We start from the raw sequence: 18,763 nt of genomic DNA, 5'->3' as shown, positions 1-18,763 counted from the left end.
GAGGACATCAGGTTCGCAGCGTCTGAAGTTGGAGATTTGACTTCCAAGGTTTACTAAGTCCTCGACAACGTCGACAGACTGCCCGTTTACCATAAAGTGGGAGGGAGTGCCATTGCCACTCTGGTTCAAAACTTGGGTTTTCGTTTTCTGCCAGGAGATAGTGAGGACCAGATTTATAGCCTCGCTCTGAAACGAATAGAGTGTGTTGCTCAGATCCTCGGCGTTGTTGCTGACCATGGCAACGTCATCTGCGTCCATGTCTAAGACCTTTGGCCGATGGTTATCCATGTGTCTGTGGTAGCGCTGTCAAGAATCCTGTCTATAACATGGTAGAAGAGGGAAGGTGCCTAGATGCAGCCTTGTCTTACACCTGCTCTCGTGGGAAAGCATTCAGAGGTGCTCCTTCCTTGAGGTACCTTGGCTGAGGTATTGGTGTGAAGATCCTTAATGAGGGTGAGGAGGAGACGGTCCGGAAATCTCGATGCCTTGGAGAGCATTCCAGAGTGCGGTTCTAACGACAGAGTCAAAAGCAGCCTTCAGGTCGACGTAGGCCACAAACAAAGGTTGTTGTTGGCAGAACTCACGATGCAGCTCAGACAGGATGCAGGAGCGGCCAACTGTGAATCCGGATTGCTCAGGGCAACTGTGCTCGACAGGCAGAGGGTTCAGACGAGCCAGGAGAACATGGGCAAAGACTTTCCCTGGAACAGAGAGGAGCGTGATGGGACGATGGCTACTGCATTCAGCTTTTTGATGGCTGATATCACCTCCACGAGGGTTCACTGGTCTGGAGGAGGAGTTGTAGGGATGTCCAAGTCTGGGCACGATGGAGCTGGCAAGTGGTTGAGTGCAGCTTCAAAATGTTCCTTCCATCTGTCTAGTGTCTCCACGTCTGAAAAACAGGAAGAACCATTGATTTTGTTGATGGTCAAACTCCTGATGGATTTTGGGCGGAGTTCTTGAATGACTTTGTAAGCGGATTTGAGGTTTTGGTGGGAGAAGTTGTTGACGGTGCTCATGAAGAGACTCTCAAGGTGAGCTTCCCTGTCCTGAGTCGCCTTAGCTCTCCGAAAGACTCCTTGCATGCGTCTACGCTCTGTGTGTTGGTTGTTAAGCCTGGCTTTTGATTTTTCATCCAGAACTTGGAGAGTTTCCTCAGAGCCAAGGACGATGTTTGAAGCTTTTCTTTTTCCCAATGATTTTCTCGGCTGTTTCACGAACTGTTTTGGATTGTGACAGAGCATTTGAATGCCAGGGTTTTGTCATTGGTGACTCGTTCCTCATACAATGGGGTGAGGGCTTCCTGGAGTGGAATCAAGAGTGATTGCTAGGGATGCGATACGCAGGTGGTGATCTGTGTTTGCAGGGGCTTCAGCTCCTCTGTTGACCCTGTATGATTTTTATAGTGTTCCGGTTCTTGACGAAGAAGTGGTCAAGTTACTTTCGTGCGTGGCCGTCGTTTGAGATCCAGGTGACTCTATGGATGTTGTGGCGGCGAAACCAGCTACCAGTTATTTGTATGTTCTTTGAGGCACGACCCACCATATACACACTCTCACATCGTACGACTACTGTGCACACAAGTCCTCCGCACTCGTACCACTAACCGCATGCGGAGGCCGTTGGGTCTGTAACTTCCGGGTTTAATGTGTTTCATGAAAAAAAATTCCACTATTGGAAAAAAATGGGGGGGGGGGGGGCTCTCAGATATGCTAGCATGCAGCTCATGAATATGTATATCTTTCGTCAGACCTATCAGACAACACAGGATGTGAAGCAAATTAATTATTAATTTTGACGTCCAATCACGCACTTCCCTTATCACGACCTTTGGACCCTATCATGCTGAGCGTCCATGGTGGTGGTGTGATGTAAACATGTCTCGTCTTTTGCGGGCATTATGGTAATGAGTTGACCGTGGGAACTCTTCGCTTATTATAGTAATGAGGTCAGTGGCTTCAACACAGACCCTACAAGGCTGTCGGCCTCACGGCCGACGCAGGCGGATAGTGTACGAGGCATCGTGTCGTGCGATGTGGTTACACACATTGTATGCAACAGTGAATACGGGTGGGTTTTTATACAGTGGCAGTCTTTTTTCCGAGTGAATAATTCGACTGCCTTGAGCAAGGCTAAAAAAGAGCATGTTTTTATAACTTTAAATCCATACAATTGCCAAAAAGCATGAAGTTTCTGGCAACACTGCTCCCCAGTTCAACAAATACCAAAACATTTTTCTGAAATTCCTACAGACCCGTATCTTATCTTTCAAGCCTGGTAGCAAAACTTTCCTAAACATACTACTTTCAAACTTCTGACGAACCTAGCAACCCCCTCTATTTCCCAAATTGACCTTTGTTCAAAACACCCCTTTTTGAAATATTGGATTCTTCCATTCACAGTTAATTGTCTACCTGTGTCAGGTGCATTTTTGAAAAGGATGTATATTTACCATATTCAGCTGAGAGGCAGGTCATATATTTGGTCTCCACACAGTGGAGCTCTCAACTCTTTTACTTATGAAAAGAGCTAAATTACATGTAGGTGAAATATATTGCAATTTTCTTAGTTTTAATCGTTGCCATGGAAACCAATGTGCGGATGCACAAACTATGCTTTCATTTTACACTTTGGTTGAAGGAATTAACATGTGAAAACAGTAAACAAAATGCATAAAACAAAATTCATATTTTTTTTTTTCACACATTTGAAATTAAACACTTTTTTTTCCAAAAAAGCACAAAGTTAGTGGCAGCACTGCTCCCCAGTAGAACAGATACCCAAACTATTTTTTTAAATTCCTACAGACCAGTATCTAATCTTTCAAGCCTGGAAGCAAAACTTTCCTAAATATGCTACTTTTGAACTTGAGCAACCCCCTACATTTCCCAAATTGACTTTTCCTCAAAACACCCCTTTTTGAAATAATGAAACCTTCCAATCACAATTAACTATACTTTTGTCAAATGCATTTTGGGAAAGATTAAGGATGTATACATCCTGAATCCAGCTGAGAGACAGATTTTCCCCATAAAACTTGTGTCATACATGTAGATCTGCACCTGAAGATGCTGTTAGCCCAAAAGTTTATACTGCTGCTCACATTTTTAAGGCTAATGTTCTAATTTGTTTGCCTCTTATTGGCCTAAGATTGCACCACAGAGCATCTAGAGTGCAAAAGTTTTCCCGGGGCCTTAGGCGGGCCCGGACCCCAGGCCGTAAAAGGCTTTGCGTTCTGCTATAGTGTGCTCCATCTTTAATAGATTTGCCCCAACCAACAACCCCCCCCCCCCCCCTAAAATTTCTTGTCTTGGTCCAACCTTGGCGATGCTGGTGATGATAGGGATGAAACGCCGTCTGGGCATTATATGTATTAAATAATATGGATACGAAGCTATAATTGAGTTGTCTTTTTTAGATACAATAACCATGATAGCATATTGCATCATAGCTTGAAATAGGCACTAAATTCCAACATCTCTAACAATTCCAGCTCCCCAGATTGCACAAATGACCATCTACGGCCTAAACAATTTTGGGGACCTAAAGCAGGCCCCAGGACCCCCCCCCCCCCCCGCCATAAATGTTTTGACTAATGGTGTCCCCCCCCCCCCAATCTTTCAAGACAGAATTGACGCCCATGAAATACTGGTAAAACATAACAATATTGATTACCCCTCATATGAATGTAATTGGGGAAATTTAAAAGGGCAATTGACAATTTCAAGTAACATGAAGTAATGTTTACTTACAATAATAAGGCATGGTTCCATTATCTTCAAAGACTTTTTTTTCCATTTCTTTGAAGCCTTGGAAATAAAGGCTTGCCTTAGTCTTGCGAGCTTTAAGTTGATGAAAACAAACATTCCTCCTAGCAGACCACCAACAACCCCAAGGACTACCGTAGGAAGGAACATGATGATATTAACATCAAGACTGTCCATGACCTGCAAAAGAACCACAGTGATGTTGGTTTCAAACGTTGGTGATAATAGGCCCTCTTGATGTCTTTGGGTTTTCACCCGTTAAATCTAACAAAACGATAGTGTACATGTATATTACCGATAACTTTCATACAAGTTATACTTTGTAACTCCCATTAAAGACAGTGCACACTATTGGTAATTGTCAAAGACTACATGTACTCTTCACCATGGTGTATCTCAACATATGCATAAAATAACAAACCCGTGAAAATTTGAGCTCAATCGTTCATCGAAGTTGCAAGTTGAAAGAAAAAAACACCCTTGTCACATGGAAGTTGTGTGCTTTCAGATGCTCGATTTCAGGACCTCAAATTCTAAATCTGAGGTCTCGAAATCAAATTTGTGAAAAATTACTTCTTTCTTGATGTCACAGAAAAATGCAAATGCCTGGATGTGATATGAATATTCATTCCTTTCCGTCAGAGATACTGCTAACATTTGCTCAAGTTCTCTTTAACTCTGTGTAAATATTCATGAAAGGCTTGGTGCCAGGACCCAACTGGCCATGGTTGTTTGGGGTCAATATTAACTATTCATTATGCGTACTTTTGACCCAGAGGGGATACCCCAACATGAAGAGCAGTTAACCTCAAGTTTAACCTTACAGCTTATTTGCATAATCTTGGGCCAAGTTTATCATAAGAAAGGATCAGGGTGTCGGCTGATAGAGTGTACATAGAAGTGTGTGTGAAGTATATGAGAAAGGACAGTAGGAAGGATTCAGTTGAGTCTCCAGTGGTAAAGAGTGCATGCCATTTGTTCTGCTGCTCTGCTGCTAAAATATTTGTTTAGACATAGGTACAAGTTGTTCCTTAAAACCAATAATCTTAAGGGTACATTTTCTGCAAGCCAGAGTAAATATTATGCTAGCCGAGTACAGAGGGTTAGATTTAGATTTATTCACCCAATCTTTGACTTTGGCAACAAGGAAGACATGTTGGCCAAACCGATCATCAACCGTAAGTTAAATCCTTTTATTATTATTTTCATGGAAGAACCAAGTGCATAGTTGTGTTGGATTTAAGTGAAAACCTAAGTAAGGTATTAATAGGTTTGAAATGACGTTGAGCTAATTTGAGCTGAGGTGTCTAGGGACACAGGGAAAGTAACCCACCAAGTATTAAGATCGACGATCTTTAAAGTCACCTCGAAATAGAATTTTAATTTTTTCAAACATAAGAGTATGTTTAGTAAAAATAAAACAATTTTTTTAGTAATTTTTTGTCATGATTTATATGTTTAAAAAATAGATAAAGTTGTTTGGGGGGTTGACTCCGCCTACCCCTTTTGTGACGTCAATCGAGGCAGACTTTGCCTTGATGCGTAGAGTAAACACACGTGCAAAGTACATGCAAGTCCAAGTCCAAGTCGAGTTTGCCTCGATTGACGTCACGAACAGTCACATTCCACTCATCAAAACACATATATTAGTGACAAAAGCTTTATTTTGACAAAATACCACTTCCAGGTGACTTTAATGTTGTGTATACATGGTATATATTGGAGTATAAACTCAAACTGAAGTTATTTATGAAGGATGGTGTACATGTATTATTATAAAATGGCCAAAATTATGGCAAAGTGTGTTTCATATGAATTTTCAGATCGCCTTTATAGGAGTGTGAAGGCGGGCGCAAGAAGGCGCACCCAAGTGTAATTGTCGTTCGTGGTACATCAATAAACCACCCCTGGACGGAGTGGGAGTGAGACAACGATATAAGGGACAGCGTCAAAAATATTTTTTTATCGGCGGGCCGGCCTGCTGCGGCTCTATGCGGCGCCGCCGACCTGTCCCGCTGAGGAGTTTTTGGCTGCGGCGCCGCCGAGGGGTTAGCAACTCCTTAAATTTTGCCTATTGTGTGTCTTATCAGCTGGGTAACAATATGGACGGAGAAGAAGTGCGGCGCGCTGCGGCCGGCTGAGGTTGTAAACTGCAGTTAGACCATGGGATGGGTATTGAAAAGGGGCCTATTTTAGGGGTTTCGTGGTCCCCATCTCCGGACTGCATGAAATTTGATGCACAAGGGTTTTCAATGGTACTGAATCCGAATTTGGTTGTTGCTAAGCTCTAAAACTGCACAGTTCGTGAACAGACCAATTTTTGGGTCATTTTAGGTCCAAAACAGTATTTTTTGATAACGTCTGTATACACTGGGACTATTTACCAATCGTTCACGGCAGTGCAAGAACCTTTTCCAAGTGTTTAATAGGAACAATGTAAATTTTCCCCTTTTCTGTCCGACTAACATGCAAAGGCCTACAACAAAACCCCATGATTATTATTGATTGAACATCAAGTACAATGCCATTTGTTTTTTGTTGCTACTGTACGACGTGCGTGTGTTAAATTTTATTATTACACGCGCGGCCGAGTTAGATGTGGGATGCAGACGCACTATTTTGTTTGTATTCCACTCGCGCTTGTGTGATAACTTATAATTTTGTCGAACGAGCCTATGAATCAGCATTCTTTTGTTCAGGGGTTTGAAGAAGTACTCTGTATGTTATAATGGTACAGTGTGGGAATGAAACACGATAATGCTTCGACTGACGTCACCCACATCGCAGGCTTCCGAGGATTTTTAGATCACTATTTGTCGCTGTAATTGTTTCTTTTCAAGATTCGGTGCAGGATTTTCGCCAAGCAACAGCAAGTAATGGATTTTCTGTATTTTATTTCATACCTACATACAAATATTGCGTGGTCCAAAAGTGGGGGCTACGATTTTGAAAAATTCTAGCGATCATCCCATGGTCTAAGTGAACTGAATCATGAAATTGTATAGAAGGAATAGATGAATAGAGCAAGGCCTGGTCCTTGCGCTTTGATTAAACTGACCATTCTTGTTCCCTAAAAGTGTGTTAATTACTGCAAGATTTTGGACTATAACAAACGATGTTATGAATTTGTAACTGTTTCGTTTAGAATTTTGTAAAGGATCCATGTTCTTACCACGAGACAAAGCACAAGTAATGTATAGCATTATTTCCGATACAAATTTGTTGCTGAACATTCGTTTGATTGTGGGAGAACAAGAACGGTATGTTTCATCATGGTTTCATTAAGACTTCAGTCAACTGTTTTCACAATTCACTATGTGAAAGACGACAATTTCGGGGTTTATGTAAACTAAACTGATATCTCCTACAATTGCAGTTGTGCTTAAAAGACTAACTACAAGTTGTTTAATATTGTTATTTTTCTGCATGGAAGTTGGCAAATTGCAAGAACCACCATCTCACTTGTAAATCATGTGGCGGGATACCAACAGGCGGGATACCAACTTCAAGATGAAGTCCTTGGGGTAGCTTTGTGAAAAAAAATCCCGTTTTTGTTTTCATTCCCTTAATATTTCCCCGTCCCTCAATATTCCCCCGTCCAGGTTTATTCCCCGTCCCAGGTTTATTTCCTCTTCCCGTTTTTTGTTCATTCCCGCCCGTCCCTTAATATTTCACCACCCATGTTTATTTCCCGTCCAAGGTTTATTTTCTCTTCCCGTTTTTTTTCTTCATTCCCTTAATATTTTTCCGTCCCTTAATATTTCACGGCCCATGTTTATTTCCCCGTCCACAGTTTATTTCCTCTTGCCGTTTTTTTTTCCATTCCCTTAATATTTCCCCGCCCCGTCCAATGTTTTATTTGTTCTTGGTCTATTAGTATCCCCAGGCCCCTAACCCCACCCCAAGGGTTATTTCCCCTTCCCAGTTTCTGTTTTGTCATCCGGGTTGTTCTATTTATCTACCCAACAACTCCTGGCATCAAAGGTAAACAAAATCACAAAATCCCCTTAGATGTGCCTCAATTGTAACTACATGTATACTAGGGTTCTTATACAAAATGTTACATTTGTTGTAACTTGATACAAAGTATAACAACGCTTGACATTTTTTGCTTTGTACTCAACATTTTTTGCTTTGTACGCCGCCAACTGCCAATATTTACCACACTTATTGCTGAGAAATAAGCATGGGATGGGGGAAAAAAGGGATGGTGAAATATTATGGGATAAAAAACTGGGTAGTAGGAAATAACCTTGGGACGAGGAAGGGGGGCAGGGACGGGGAAATACTACGGGACTGAGAAAAACCGGGAAGGGGACATAAACCTGGGACGGGAAATAAACCTGGGACGTGGAAATAAACCTGGGACTGTGAAATGCTTAGGGATAAAATACAGGAAAGGGGAATAAACCTAGGACGGGAAATATTAAGGGACAGAGAAAAAACAGGGAAACAACCCAGGACGGCGAAATAATTATTACGGGACCGAGGAAAGAAATCTGGAAGTGGAAACAAACCTGGGTTGGGGAAACATCCTGGTACGTGGAACGGGGAAATGCTAAGGGAGAAAAAAAAAGGTAGAATAATAAACCTGAGATGGGGAATAAACATGGGACGGGAAACAGAGAAAAAAACGGGGAAACAACCCATGACAGCGAAATAATTATTACAGGACCAAGAAAACAAACGGGAAGTGGAAATAAACCTGGGAGGGGAAAATATATCAAGGGACAGGGAAAAACCGGGGAAACAACCCAGGACGGCGAAATAATTATTACGGGAACAAGAAAAAAACTGGAATAGGAAAATAAATCTTTGACGGGAAATAAACCTGGGACAGGGAAATAAAAAAAATTGTCCGCCGCTGCTCACTTGGCCACTCAGCATTGTGCAGCCCTGATACTTCAGCTTTTAAGGGGCAAGGCAGTTTTGCCTTGACTTTTTGTAAAAATTTAGGGCACCAAGGCAATTTTCAAAAATTTCAAAGGCCATCAAGGCAATAATAAAAAGTTGAGAAGGGCACGACGGCAATTTAACAAAAAATACACAAATTCGAGATGCCAGTAAAAAATAGTTCTTCAATTTTGTCCACTTCAATCGATTGCCTCATAATATACCCAATGTCAATGAATGCACTAACAACTAACCCACATAAAAAGAAAGCATTCATTCAACTCAACAAAATTAATAAGATAAAGAACAAATCTTACAATACACAATAAAATAATATCGTTGAGATGCTAAACCTCCCACGTAAACTGCTCCATTTTGACACGATGTTGACAGAATGAGTACACATCCATGCACTGCGCGACGACTATGCTGTACATGGTGTACGTTACATGTACTACCGTATTTTCCTGCTGATAAGACACGTCTTATCTGACTTTCTAGACCCCAAAAACATTGATGCGTCTTATCTTTCGGTGCGCCTTGTCTGCTGACGATTGATTTTTTTGTTGATGATCACTGCGTGAAATAAAAAATACCTTCATGTCAAGTTCAAATCAACGCTCTTTGTGTGAAGAATCCTTACTCAATAATGCGGTCAAGCAAGGCTTATTCAGACACTGAGACCGTATTTTCGTTCGAACAATACCGCAATCCCCCAGACGGTCCAATTATTCCAACAATGCTGCAACTTTTTTATTCCCCGTGACCGTGCTTTCATTCCACCAATGCCGCAATCGTCTAGCTTTCGGTCCAACAGGCGTCGGCGGTGTACAAACGTTTTTCTGTGTGGCCGGGTATTCAATCCGAAAACGATTGACAGTCAATAACTTCATACAGACGTCATTCACCCAACCGCTATTGTGTGGTAAACTTTGAGGGTTTTTATTGTAGAGAACAATGATCTCTGAAGTGTGCTTTAGGCTGAACGTATTTTAAAAGGATGGGGTAAAAATTTATTTTTGTATTTGCCTCTTTTTAGACCTTTGTGATTGATAAGTGCTTTGGGAACTTAACTGTCATCTTTGGTAGGACAAGAGTTTTATATTATTGTTACAATAACTTTCAAATCGTATTAATATTTATTGCCTCTTTTTAGACGTTTGCTTTAAAAAGTATTATGGGAATGTAGCATTATCTTACTAGGATATGATTTGTAAGGCCAAATAAAAAATAATACAACACTAGCCCCAAAAATTAGGGCCGAAAACACATTTTATTTTTTTGAATTATTTTATTGCTTCAAAACTTCGGGTAGGAACGGTTGTTCAAATCATGTTTGCCCTTGCATGAAAATTGCCTGTAAAATCAACGATGTCCAAGTTCAGACACGAAAATCTCTCAAAATGACTCGGAAAAGTAGCCCAAAAACGCAAACGAGGTCTGTAAATTTAATCACGAAGAACAGATATCACGCCTACAGTCGTTGTTACTGTGCGTGTGACAATAAATACAAGAAACATTAAACGCTAGAGGGCGTTTTGGAACAATGTAATAGCGTGAGGTTATACGCCCTCTATTGGTAAAAATTACGCGAACCAGCAATAAACGCATTGAGACAAGCCTCGACGTGTCTGGGCATGCTTGGGATCCGCACAGTCACGTGGGAATTTTGGCGCATTTCCAGGCAGCGCAAAATGCGAGGGCGTAGCGCAACCCAACGGCGAACATCGCTCAATAAGGTGCCCACATTGTCTCCAACATCTGTTGTGCAATCTCGAGATTGAGCAGCGCAATCCACAGTGTACATGTGCATATTAATGTGCATGCAGCGACATCCCGGCCGGCGGATACATTACTACACACACACGCTACGTCCGTCTGTCGTTGCAATGTATCTGTATCAGCAAGGATCCTCGTTGTGGGACGTCGGATGTCCAGGGAGGCATTGTGTTCATGTTGCAAATAAAATTAACTTCAGACAGTGCGTGGACCATGGTTTCTGCCCGCTGATTGGGCTGAACTTTAAGTTATTTACAATATACAGCGTTGGCTGATTGGATAAAGGTCGGTATACGTAGGTCCTCAAAGGCAACAAATTAGGTGTTTGTGTCAATGTACCGACACCGGGTGGCGCCTTGTGTTCTTTTGTGTGCGGTTAAACATGCGCCTTGTGCGGCGGTGCGCCTTGTCTGCTGACGTTTGATTTTTTTGGGGTAATTTTAGCGTCCTGCACCTTGTCCGCTGAGCGTCTTATCCGCAGGAAAATACAATACATGTATTATGCATGCAATGTGGGGGAGCATGTGCAGACACGTCAAGTCGTTGTCTCAAGGCGTGTGTTGCTGGTTCGCGTAATTTTACCAATAGAGGGCGTTTAGTCTCACGCTATCGCATTGTTCTTAAACGCCCTCTAGCGTTCAATGTTTCTTGTATTATTTTGTCGCATGTAAGGAACAACGACTAGCGGGCTTGAAATCTGCTGTTGTTGTGCATTAGGTGCGTGAAATTGGGTGTGACTTCTTTGCGTGAAATTTACACAGACATTGTACATCGGGACTTTTTGGCTAATTTTCAAACTTGGACATCGTTGAATATAATTTTTTTTGAGAGAAAGGACATGGCAGCAATGATGAGAAAAGGGCACGGCAAACATTGCCATCGTCGCCGTGGTGAGGTATCATGCAAAATGTGGATGTGGGGGAATTCGACCAAATATAACGGTGGAACTTCGAGCTGGATACATGTATCTATAATTTAGAGGTAGATTTTCTTTCAAACAATTCATTATTTCTCATTCAGCTAAATAAATAATGCTTCAGCCTACCTGCCATACCCACAGAAAAAAAATGTACACAAATCTGTCTGTTCGTTGACTTTGCTACGATCCTTGCCTCTGTGTTGGGGGCTTTTTTAATCCACTGCATGCACGGTGAGCGGCGCGCTGCAGCCGGCCGCAATCTTTAGAAAATAGGACAATGATCATGGTCCATTGTTATGCATGATACTCTATGCGCCGCCGCACTGAGCTGAGGTTTGTCGGGCCGACGCTGTCCCTAACCAGATTTGTGGGGGAACGTGTACGCCCACCATCACGGTTCGCTGGATGGGCAAGTTTGGAGTATACAGCACAAGAATGAACTGTGAACACACTTAATATAATTCCCCTCGGCCAAGTATTTTATTGTGAGTAAAGTGGAGTGCGTCCCAAGGTGTGGGGCAAAACAACGAAAGGAAGTCGACGAGAAATTGTTTTAGTTTTGTATTACGACCTATTTTGAAGAACAGTGGTGGGGGATATTCATCCTCAGTTTGTAATTTATTTAACATTCTAAAGTTTGCATTGACAAAGTTGAGAATACTGCTGTGTAAACAATTCACTATTTTTCCTTTAATTGTAGAGCCTAAGTGGGGCTAAGGATACTCATTTGGTTTACTCGAGCTCGAGGGAGATGTTTGGATTATAATTAGTTAATGCGCAAGTGTACATATAGATTGATTGGTGCTGGAGTTGTGTAATTGTTTTATAATACATTAGTACCAATGCAATGCAAGAAGTTGTCATCCACGTATTATTTATTGTCGTTTGAATTCGGGAAGCGGATCTGGTAACCCTCTGTTCTGACACTCGAAAACTACATTACTTCAGAGGGAGCCGTTTCTCACATTGTTTTATACTGTCAACCTCTCACCATTACTCGTAGTCAAGTGAGGTTTTATGATAATAATTATTATTACCAAAACTGTCCACTACCTTTAAATAAATTAACTTGCCTTGAAAATGATGTAATTTTGGGACCGGAAAAGACCAAAATCCCCCTGATACTTGAAGTTGTGAAAAGCTGAGTTGAACAAATCAGTAGTGAATGTAGAAATCATACAGCAAAAGAAGACTTGCCAAGAAAGCTTCATACTCCAAAATGATGATACCTCTTCCATAGCAAACAAAAGGCCACCAACAGGTGCACCAAATGCAGAGGCAACACCAGCGGCTGCACCGGCAGAAATAAAGTTCCTCCTGTAGTAATAAACATATCAAGGAGACAACAAATTAAATGTTTGATATTCTGGTGTGAATTTCACTAAAGTCTGATTATTTCTGAATATTGAGGGTAAATGATACATGACAGTTATACATTGGTTTTTAAGTTCTGTGAAAAAAACACAGACAAATAAGGCTGTGCATTTTCAGGTTATTTTCTTTCGGGTACCCGTTACATTCAGGCCTAAAAATTCACGGCAGCCACGCACGTGACTTGGGATTTTTTAACTAAACTGATGTTTTCTACTTGCAAAGTAAGAAAGAAACCCAGACATTTGCAAACTTGAAATTATAGACGATCTGATCTAATAATAATTTCTCATCAACAATTATTTAGATCAGTTGCAGATAGAACTTGCAATGAAATCTTCATGATCTAAAATGTACTTTCAGAATAAAAATATGCAGCGAGATCGTTGGTTTGTTTACCGTGGATTTACAAAGAACATGGAAGATCGAGATCGCGGCAAAATCTTTTTATAAACTTAAAAAATAATCCTTGTTTGGGATTTTACTGCTGTACCTCTCATTTATTGTGTAAAAGATTTTTGATTACTAGCCCTGCGGACTAGTAAAAGAAGAGATTTGGATCACTCACTCGCATATGGTGACCAGGCGACAGGCAGACAGGCAGGGCGACAGGCTGACTGCTACTTTCAAACCCTGCGGATTGCTCGACAAAAATGCAAAACCATGGAGGAAGATAGAACCAACACCATTCCAGTTCCATTTATTTCATTTCTTTGTTATCGTTTTTTTTTTTTAATTTCCTTGACATCCTAGTGGCTTCACGTTGTAAACATGTACGGCACCGAGTGTCATTTTGATTGCAGCAATCTCAATAAAAAACTTTGTAAACACACGTGTGCAGATAGACTTGACAGTTAGTCCTTTTTAAGTTCAACGAAAGCATTAAGATGCATACATCACGGGCATGGCACACACAAAACACAAGTCAGACGGATTTTCACGGCCTACGAAACATAGTGAGAATTCAGTTTGAGATCAATCGCTGTACATTCGTGACAAAGTCAAAATCTAGCAGGGGCGTGTGGTTCTGGCCTGCTCAAGGGCCCTGGAACATTTTGCGTTTTAGATGCATTGTGGTGCAATCTTAGGCCAATAACAGGCATACATGTAAGGAATGAAACAGGATATAAAGCCTTTAAATGTGAGCAGCAGTAGAACCTTTTGGGTTAACAGCATCTTCAGGTGTTGATCTATGACATTTTAGGGCCAACTCTGTCAACAGTGAGCACGCAAATGTGAAACCTTTACAGCAATGGTCCGGGCCCACTTAAAGGCCTGTACAAATTATGCATTCTATAGATGCACATTGGTGCACATTTGTTTTTTGCTATTGGTAATTGTATCTAAAAAATCAACTCAATTATAGCTTCGTATTTATCTATATTATTTTTTCTGCATATTTAATGCTCAGACAGCGTTTGAGAGGTCAAAGGTCGTGAGCGGGAAACATGACACTTCGATTTGCGCTCTCTCTTTTCACTTATTTTTTGCTATTATTTGCATATCTCAGTCTCTGTCAACCCTCAATTACCTCACCGTTTGTCATCCATATTATGAGGCTACTTGTGCAGTGTGCTTTGTCCTATTTTGCCGGGTCCTTATTCTACTTTTTATACTCAATTCTGGATGCCGGAAAATCCTCTGTGAGAGCTTTCACTTATGGGTCAACTCGTCCCCAATTTCAACCGTGGAGATCTAAGGTAGGAAAATTTCGTTTTTGGTTTCTGTTGTCTGCATGCAACCTTCCTGAACCATTTGTCATCCACATTCTGGAATCTGAGGCTACTTGTGGAGTGTGTAATTCTTTTTTGCCGAGTCCTTCTTGTTCTTCCACTTTTTATACCCAAATCTGGACACCGAAAAATCTTCTGCGAGTTGTTCTCAGAAACTTCAAGTTTCCCGCGATTTGAACTGTGGAGATCTAAGTGAGCATCACTTGACTTCTTCATCATGTTTAACCCCCACCTTTCACTACTGTAGGTCATACCAACCCTATTAAGTAATTTTGTTTTCACTGATCAACTTGCAATACCCTACAAACTGAATCATGCTCAATGTCAAGGTCTAAACATTGACTCTTTTATGTGGTATCCTGCTGCCAGCTTCGCTAGCCCAAACCACTACTGTTACCACCAGTCCCTGCAGGCTTCTATGCTATCGTCTATTCATTCGTGTCCAAGCCTCATGAAGTCTTATAAGCCACATCTCAACAGAATATCTGTCTTACACTACCTCAGCATCCTTTTAATAACTCAATCTCATGATACCGAAGTTAACCCAGGTCCAAGGAACACCTAATTATCCATGCGGTGCTTGTAAGATAATAATAATAATGGTAACATTTATAAAGCGCTTTACGCCCTAACGACCCCAAAGCGCTGTAACAAGAAACGAAAAAATATTAAAAAGATTTAAACAGAAAACGATTTGAAACTACAATAACAATATGAATGAGTTTAAGAATAACTAACAATTAAAATAAAACATAAAAACCCGAGCCAGTCAGGAGTGATTAAAAATATACACAATTTGGGTAATCTCGAAAGGTGACAATACAACTAAACACTTGACAACTATGATCATAATATAAATTATTTAAACAAATGACAATTTAAAAAGATAGGTATCCTGGTCCTGCACAAGGACAGCCGTTGCCTGCGACTCATGTGATACATGGTATCACACAGACTGTATGGGAATGTCAAATGATTCATACGACAAACTACATGGATCTGATGTCTCATGGATCTGCGCCTCTTGCGATACGCGAAACCACTCCCAATCCCTCATGGATTCTTACAACGAAGAATCGGTTAACCAGTTTGAACCGTTCTTCAATCCTCCTGAAGTTGTTGCCTCTCCCAGCCCTCAACACATCACTTCAGGCAATACATCAGAACATTCAGATCAAGATATTGGTCCACCTCTACAACAATCCTCTCCAATCAAAACATCAAGGAGGAAAAACATTGCAAGACCCCTAAAAGTCTTATCGGTCAACCTGCAAAGTATAAATGCCCAAAAGGAAGCATTCTGGGAAGCCATCTCAACTAGTCGTCCAGACGTTATCATCGCCAATGAAACATGGCTGAAACCAGACATGACCAGTGCCGAGATGATGCCTCCTGGCTACAACGTTCCTAACAGGAATGAGCGTTCGGATGGCTATTGGGGAGTCTTACTCGCAACCAGTAGTGACCTAATCGATACTACACTTACTATAGACATTGACTGTGAGATAGCAACATCTAAAATAGAACTTGCCCGCCAGAAATCCCTCATCATCATGTCAGCCTACCGACCTCCTAAGAATGATCTGCCCTACGCACAACGTCTTTGCCAAGCCATCCGTAACATCACCCTCAAATATCCCTCTGCTACTCTATGGCTCAGCGGTGACTTCAACTTACCAGTTATCGACTGGACGACAGACTCAATCAAGGGTCACCAATACAACTTGGCAATCAACAACTGTTTCCTACCTACATTCCATGACCTCGGTTTATTCCAAATGGTTGACTTTCCTACAAGAAACTGCAACACGCTGGACTTATTCTTAACCAATCGTTCATCCCTTGTGAATAAGTGTATCCCTCTTCCAGGAGTAAGCGATCACGAGATGGTACTCACGATGTCAAACGTCCGTGCGAAGCGTCAGAAAGCAATATGTCGCAAAGTCTTTATGTGGAAAAAAGCGGATATGAACAAGATCAAAGCGGACCTACGTGTTTTTTCTTCCAAAAACCAACAACGTTGATTCTCCAGTAGACGACATCTGGAACAAGATAACTGCAAAGATCCAATCACTGCTTGTCAGTTATGTACCCTCCAAGATGTCCTCAACAAGGTTCAACCAACCCTGGATTAACCGCGACCTAAAGAAACTAGCACGGAGGAAGAAGAAAGCGTACAGGAAGGCAAGGTTTAATAGAGATGAACATGACATGGCTCGTAATAAGAAGCTCAAATCCAACATGCAAGAAGGCTGCCGAAAAGCATACAACTTCTTCATTAACAACAAGATCTGCGATGAAATGTCAACAAGCCCCAAAAATTTCTGATCCTTCATCAAAAGTAAGCGATGTGACAACTCTAGCATGGCCCCTTTAATGAAGAATGGCATCCTACACAGTGACAGCGAGTCGAAGGCAAACATCTTAAACGACCAGTTTACATCAGTGTTTACCAACGAGGATACAGCCACACTTCCAGGCCGATCCGATCAGAGAATGATGCTGCTGACCTGGCAAACGACCTAAAGCGTCTCCAGGAATGGGAAGACACATGGCTTATGTCCTTCAACCCAGACAAGTGTGAAGTTCTACGTGTCACCAACAAGAAGAAAAACATCTTGTCTTCACAAAACACCATCCATGGGACTGTTCTTCGCACCGTCGCCCAAGCCAAATACCTCGGTGTGACGATCCAAAGCAACCTTAAACTGGAAGCCTCACATTAACAACATCTGCAAGAAAGCCAACAGCACCAGAGCTTTCCTTCAACGCAACCTGAGGAAGTGCCAAACCAAAATCAAAGAACAAGCCTACAAAACCTATGTCCGACCTACCCTGGAGTTTGCCTCAACAGTCTGGGATCCACACACTCAAGACCTCATCTCCAAGATCGACATGGTACAGAGACGAGCAGCCCGCTTTGTCAAGCATGATTACGACCCACGTCACAGTGTAACCTCAATGCTACAAGATCTGCAATGGCAGACACTGTGCGAGAGACGAGCAAAAAGCAAAGTCATCATGCTTTACCAAATCACTCGTGGCTTTAGTGGCAATACCATCCTGTCCACCACACCTAGTTCCATCTACATCTCAAACCAGAGGTCACCCCGTCCAGTTCCAGATACAACACTACCGGATCTCAGCATTCCAGTATTCTTTCTTTCCAAGCGCCATCTGCCTGTGGAACAACCTGCCAGCATCAGCTGTGACCGCCCAAACCATGGAGCAGTTTAGGAGCAGACTGAGTCCGCTGACCCTACGTTAGGACAGATGGGTGGCGTTTTTTACTTGCACTTTTTTCCACTTGTATTATAGAGGATGTCGTGTTCCTGGTCGCGCACTTTGCACCTTTCACAGTATGACTCTACTCTACTACAAGAGGAATGTACTTCACCATATAGATAGATAGATGCTCTGTGGTGCAATCTTAGGCCAATAACAGGCATAAGGATTAAACACTTTTGGTAAACAGTATTGTCCAAAGGCCCATACTTCGTGTATCACAACTTATATATAAAATAACAAACCTGTGAAAATTTAGGCTCAATCGGTCATCGGAGTCAGGAGAAAATAATGGGAAAACCCACCCTTGTTTCCTAACGTTTCGCCGTGTCATGACATGTGTTTAAAATAAATCCCAAATTCACCATATTGAGAATTGATATTTGTTTTAATGTTTTCTCAAAAAGTAAAGCATTTCATGGAATAATATTTCAAGAGAAGTCTTTCACCATTACCTTCTGTAAACCCTGTAAGTGATTTGTAAATCTATGAACTTCTATTTTTTTTTTTTTTCTGTTCCGAAAGTGTATAACAGCTTTAAAATGTGAGCAGCAGTGGAACCTTTTGGGTCAATAGCATCTTCAGGTGTTGATCTATGACACCAATTTTAGGGGGAAAATCTGTCCAAAAGTGAGCAAGCGAGTGTGAAGCCTTCACGGCGTGGGTCCGGGCCCGCTCAAGGGCCTAAAAAAAAATGTGCATTTTAGATGCTCTGTGGTGCAAACTTAAGCCATTTAGAGGCATAAGGAATGAAACAGAACATAAAGCCTTTAAAAAATGTTGGGTTAATAGCATCTTCAGGTGATGATCTATGACATTACTTTTTGGGCAGATCTGTTAAAGAGTGCTATCAAGCAAGTGTGAAACCTTTACGGCATGGGTCTGGGCCCGCTTAAGGGCCTGGAAAAATTTTGCATTCTAGATGCTCTGTGGTGCATAATTAGACCATTTAGAGGCCCAGTGGCAAACGTAACAGAACAATAAGCCTTCAAAATTTGAACATTGGAATTTGAGCC

General features: G+C 41.6%; 1 protein-coding gene across 2 annotated transcripts in view; it reads right to left on the bottom strand.

Annotated features, from left to right (window-relative positions):
- Positions 1-18,763, bottom strand: part of LOC117289396 (chloride channel protein C-like) — a 176,917-nt gene that overhangs the window by 89,581 nt on the left and 68,573 nt on the right. For both annotated transcript variants that reach the window (XM_033770501.1, XM_033770502.1), the window contains 2 exons: positions 12,432-12,675; positions 3,753-3,947 (listed from right to left, as the gene is read on the bottom strand). In XM_033770501.1, coding sequence (XP_033626392.1) covers positions 3,753-3,947; positions 12,432-12,675 — 439 coding nt within the window. The remainder of the gene's footprint in view (positions 1-3,752; positions 3,948-12,431; positions 12,676-18,763) is intronic.

Source organism: Asterias rubens, chromosome 4 (genome assembly GCF_902459465.1).
Source record: "Asterias rubens chromosome 4, eAstRub1.3, whole genome shotgun sequence".
Classification (NCBI taxonomy): domain Eukaryota; kingdom Metazoa; phylum Echinodermata; class Asteroidea; order Forcipulatida; family Asteriidae; genus Asterias; species Asterias rubens.
This window is presented reverse-complemented; position numbering and strand designations above follow the sequence as displayed.